The sequence below is a fragment of the Nematolebias whitei genome, chromosome 6 (assembly GCF_014905685.2).
Source record: "Nematolebias whitei isolate Nwh7 chromosome 6, NemWhi1, whole genome shotgun sequence".
Taxonomy (NCBI): Eukaryota; Metazoa; Chordata; class Actinopteri; order Cyprinodontiformes; family Rivulidae; genus Nematolebias; species Nematolebias whitei.
The window spans coordinates 3,231,780-3,237,608 of record NC_056503.1 but is presented as its reverse complement, the minus strand read 5'-3'; the positions used below and the strand labels follow the sequence as shown (position 1 = coordinate 3,237,608).

Sequence of the window (5,829 nt, the reverse complement as noted above, 5' to 3'; positions counted from 1 at the left end):
CTCTATAGGTGAAAGATCTGGACTGCAGGCTGGCCATTTCAGTACCCGGATCCTTCTCCTATGTAGCCATGATGTTGTGATTGCTGCAGAATGTGGTCTGGCATTATCGTGTTGAAAAATGCAGGGTCTTCCCTGAAAGAGATGACGTCTAGATGGGAGCATATGTTGTTCTAGAACCTGAACATAGTTCTCTGCATTAATGGTGCCTTTCCAGACATGCAAGCTGCCCATGCCACAAGCGCTCATGCAACCCCATACCATCAGTGATGCAGGCTTCTGAACGGAGCGTTGATAACAACTTGGGCTATCCTTGTCCTCTCTGGTCCGGATGACATGGCGTCCCAGTGTTCCATAAAGAACTTCAAATCGTGACTCATCTGACCATAGAACAGTCTTCCATTTTGCCACACTCCATTTTAAATTACCCCTGGCCCAGTGCAAACATCTGAGCTTGTGGAACTTGCTTAGAAATGGCTTCCTCTTTGCACTGTAGAGTTTCAGCTGGCAACGGCGGATGGCACGGTGGATTGTGTTCACTGACAATGCTTTCTGGAAGTATTCCTGAGCCCATTCTGTTATTTCCTTGACAGTGGCATTCCTGTTTGAGGTGCAGTGACGTTTAAGAGCCCGGAGATCACGAGCATCCAGTAGAGTTTTACGGCCTTGACCCTTACGCACAGCGATTGTTCCAGATTCTCTTAATCTTTTGAAGATGTTCTGCACGGTTGATGATGATAACTTAAAAGTCTTTGCTATTTTACACTGGGTAACACCATTCTGGTATTGCTGCACTATCTTTCTGCGCAACAATGGTGGAATTGGTGATCCTCTTACCATCTTGGCTTCTGAGAGACACTGACACTCTGAGAAGCTCTTTTTATACCCAATCATGTTGTCAATTGACCTAATTAGTGTTAATTGGTCTTCCAGCTGTTCGTTATATGCTCAATTTCCTTTTTCCAGCCACTTATTGCTACTTGGCCCAACTTTTTTGAGATTTGTTGACACTGTGAAATTTTGAATCAACATATTTTTCCTTTAAAATGTTACATTTACTCAGATTAAACCTTTGATCTGTCATCTATGTTATATTATGAATAAAATATTGACATTTGCCATCTCCACATCATTGCATTCAGTTTTTATTCACGATTTGTTTAGTGTCCCAACTTTTTTGGAATCCGGTTTGTAAACCAAAAATCATTTTCTTTCCACTTCCTGTTTGTGCTTTACTTATTGTTGATCTATCACTTAAAATCCAAGAAATACTATGTTTGTGCTTCTACTGTGACAAAATGTAAAAATGTTAGAATTATGAATACTTTTCAGTACTGTGTTGTTGTCCCCCATCGCACAGCGAAGAGGGGGAAGTGGAAATACTCTTCGACCGTCTGTGCATGTTGTGAGCATGATAACTTGAAAGATAAGTGAGGTACCATCTTCCATTTTGATGTGTGGCAACATCTTGGCATAAGAAAGATCCCTTTCTAAAACTGGTTTGCCATGTGAAAATCCAAGATGGCCACCTCAATATGTCTCTCTGTTTTGTGAGCTGGATAACTTCAGAAATAAGCAACGTGCCAAAGTCCGGTGTATGGTTGTGTCTTGGTGTAAAAACAAAAAAGGTCATTATCAAAAATGTCAAAATTCAAGATGGCCACCACCACATATAAACAATTTTCTCAAATGATATGGGTGTCCTGAGGGGTGGCCAAGGCCACCGTTTGCCACCCCCTGGCTCCACAATGGCACCAGGTCATGAATAAAATTGCTCCCTCCACTTTCCACCAAAACATTAAGGTTTCCTGTCATTCTCTGTTCGATTCCAGGGCAGATAAAGTTTCATCTTGAACATTACAAACATTCACTGTTCAAATCCCTCAACAGGGGACATCTGTGTACGGCTTGTTTAATCTATCAATGACTTTGTCTAAATAATAATTAAATATTTGAAGTAAAGCTGAATGAAATCTTAAGGGAGGAAGAATGGGTGGATTTCACCACAGCTCGTTATTTTACAGGTCAGCTGTATGTGATGATGTCACCCCAGGAAGTTTTGACAGGATCCAGTCAGAGGACAATCGCACCTCGGACTCAACCATACATATCGTAATTACTTCCAAATTAAATCCACTTCTGGCAGAGTTTTATTTAGTTTGAAAACAAACAAAAAATGTAACTACAACAAATATTTTCTGTCATTGAAGTTTGAGGAAATGTCTTCCCATTGATGTTTTGTAGAAAGCAGGACGTTCCTCGAGGTTCCAGGGATGAGAAACGCAGAGCTCAGCACAATGAAGGTTAGTGCTCATATCCAGCACTAAAATTTGTTTCTGGAAAACTTAACTCGTTCCTAGCCTGTTGTCAGACGTGAAAAATCAGGTACTTTTCATGTTTTTTTTTACAGTGGCGAGAACAAGTATTTGATACACTGTTGATTTTTCAGGTTTTCCCACTTGCAAAGCTTGTAGATGACTGTAATTTTTATCATAGGTACTCTTCAACTGTGAGTGATGGAATCTAAAACAAAAATCCAGAAAAATACAATGTATGCTTTTTAAATAATTAATTTCCATTTTATTGTGTGAAATAAGTATTTGATACACCAGAAAAATGAAACTTAATATTTGGTACAGAAACCTTTGTTTGCAATTACAGAGATCAGACGTTTCCTGTAGTTCTTGACCAGGTTTGCACACACTGCAGCAGGGATTTTGGCCCACTCCTCCATACAGATCTCCTCCAGAGCCTTCAGGTTTCGGGGCTGTCGCTGGGCCACACGGACTTTAAGCTCCCTCCAAAGATTTTCTATGGGATTCAGGTTTGGAGACTGGCTAGGCCACTCCAGGACCTTAAGATGTTTCCTACGGAGCCACTCTTTAGTTGCCCTGGCTGTGTTTTGGGTCGTTATCATGCTGGAAGAACCAGCCACGACCCATCTTCAGTGCTCTTACTGAGGGAAGGAGGTTGTTGGCCAAAATCTCACGATACATGGCCCCATCCATCCTTCCCACAATATGGTGCAGTCGTCCTGTCCCCTTTGCAGAAAAGCATCCCCAAAGAATGATGTTTCCACCGCCATGCTTCACGGTTGGGATGGTGTTCTTGGGGTTGTACTCATCATTCTTCTTCCTCCAAACATGACGAGTGGAGTTTAAACCAAAAAGTTCTATTTTTGTCTCATCAGACCACATGACCTTCTCCCATTCCTCCTCTGGATAATTCAGATGGTCATTTGCAAACTTCAGACGGGCTTTGACATGCGTTGGCTTGAGGAAGGGCACCTTGCGTGCACTGCAGGATTTTAATCCTTGACGGCGTAGAGTGTTACTGATTGTTTTCTTTGAGACTGTGGTCCCAGCTCTATTCAGGTCATTGACCAGGTCCTGCCGTGTAGTTCTGGGCTCATTCCTCACCTTCCTCAAGATCAATGATGCTTCACGAGGTGAGATCTTGCATGGCGCCCCAGACCGAGGGAGATTTTCCGTTATTTTGTATTTCTTCCATTTTCTAATAATTGCACCAACTGTTGTTGCCTTCTCACCAAGCTGCTTGCCTATTGTCCTGTAGCCCATCCCAGCCTTGTGCAGGTCTACAATTTTATCCCTGATGTCCTTACACAGCTCTCTGGTCTTGGGCATTGTGGAGATGCTGGAGTCTGATTGATTGATTGATTGATTGATTGAGGGGGAGTGGTGGCGCAGAGGTTAGAGAGGTGGGCTTGTGATCCAAAGATCGCCGGTTCACGCCCCGGCCCCGACAACATCAAAATTGTGGGTGGGGTAGGTGAAACACCCACACTTGCCCCCACCCTCATTCGCCCCACTCTGGGCCCATGAGCAAGGCCCTTAACCCCCACCATGTGCTCCCTAAACAGGTCTCTCTTGAAAATGAGTTCTCGTGGCTCAATGAGACTAACCTGTATAAATAAAGGCTAAATGAAAAAAAAAAAAAAAAAGATTGAGTGTGTGGACAGGTGTCTTTTATACAGGTCACGAGTCCAAACAGGTGCAGTTAATACAGGTAATGAGTGGAGAACAGGAGGGCTTCTTAAAGAAGAACTAACATGTCTGTGAGAGCCAAAATTCTTACTGGTTGATAGATGATCAAATACTTATTTCACACAATAAAATGGAAATTAATTATTTAAAAATCATACATTGTATTTTTATGGATTTTTGTTTTAGATTCCATCACTCACAGTTGAAGAGTACCTATGATAAAAATTACAGTCATCTACAAGCTTTGCAAGTGGGAAAACCTGAAAAATCATTAGTGTATCAAATACTTGTTCTCCCCACTGTATTAGTACTAACCTTCATTTAACCTGGCAAATTCTGTTGACATTTTACAGTAGGGCAAAAAAGTATTTAGTCAGCCACTGATTGTGCAAGTTCTCCTACTTAGAAAGATGAGAGAGGTCTGTATTTTTCATCATAGGTTCAACTATGAGACAAAATGAGGAAAAAACATCCAGGAAATCACGTTGCAGGATTTTAAAATAATTTATTTGTAAATTATGGAGGAAAATAAGTATTTGATCAATGACGAACAAGATTTCTGGCTCTCACAGACTTGTAACTGCTTTAAGAAGCTCTTCTGTCCTCCACTGGTTACCTGTATTAATGGACCAGTTTGACCTTGTTATCTGTATAAAAGACACCTGTCCACAGCCTCAAACACTCAAGAGTCCAAACTCAACCATGGCCAAGACCAAAGAGCTCTCGAAAGGCACCAGGAAGAAAACTGTAGACCTGCACCAGGCTGGGAAGAGTGAATCTAGAATAGACAAGCAGGATGGTGCGAATAAATCAACTGTGGGAGCAATTGTAAGAAAATGGAAGACATGCAAGACCATTGATAATCTGCCTCGATCTGGGGCCCCATGCAAGATCTCATCCCCTGGGGTCAAAATGAGCATGAGGATGGTGCTCAAAAATCCCAGAGCTACACGGAGGGACCTGATGAATAACCTGCAGAGAGCTGGGACCAAAGTAACAAAGGCTACACACTACGCAGAGGGACTCAAATGCTGCAGTGCCAGGCGTGTCCCCATGCTTAATAATAATATAATAATAATAATCATTTTATTTAAAAAGCGCCTTTCAGGACACCCAAGGACACTTTACAGTAAGAAACATATCAGAAAAATTGTGTAAAAACAAACAACAAGCACAGTGCAAAGATCAACAGGAATAAATTGAAATATAAAATACATAAATCTTTTTTTTTTTTTTTTAATTTACCCTTTATTTATACAAGCTGGTTTCATTGACTCACGAGAACTCATTTGCAAGAAAGACCTGTTTAGGGAGCAAATGGTGGGGTTAAGGGCCTTGCTCAGGGGCCCAGGGTGGGGCGAATGAGGGTGGAGGCAGGTTTGGGTGTTTCACCTTCTCCACCCACATTTTGATGTTGACGGTGCCAGGAGTTGAACCTGCGACTTTCTGATCACAGGCCCATCTTCTAACCTCTGCGCCACCACTCCCCTAATATATATATATATAAATATAAAATACATACAGAATATAAAATACATAAAGAATATAAAATACATACAGAATATAAAATACATAAAGAATATAAAATACATACAGAAAATAAAATGCATAAAGAATATAAAATACATACAGAATATAAAATACATACAGAATATAAAATACATACAGAATATAAAATACATACAGAATATAAAATACATAGAGCAAAGTTAAGGATAAGCGAGTCTAAAGAGATGTGTTTTCAGAGCAGTCTTGAATAGAGAAAGATAGGTGGTGTTTCTTAAGTCAGGGGGTAGAGAGTTCCAGGGATGAGGGGCAGAGCAGGTGA

At 41.1% G+C, this 5,829-nt stretch overlaps 1 protein-coding gene across 1 annotated transcript in view; it reads left to right on the top strand.

Moving 5' to 3' along the window:
- usf1 (upstream transcription factor 1) overlaps positions 1–5,829 on the top strand; it is a 23,150-nt gene that overhangs the window by 10,394 nt on the left and 6,927 nt on the right. The window contains exons 6-7 of the mRNA XM_037677362.1: positions 2,022–2,109; positions 2,242–2,300. Coding sequence (XP_037533290.1) covers positions 2,022–2,109; positions 2,242–2,300 — 147 coding nt within the window. The remainder of the gene's footprint in view (positions 1–2,021; positions 2,110–2,241; positions 2,301–5,829) is intronic.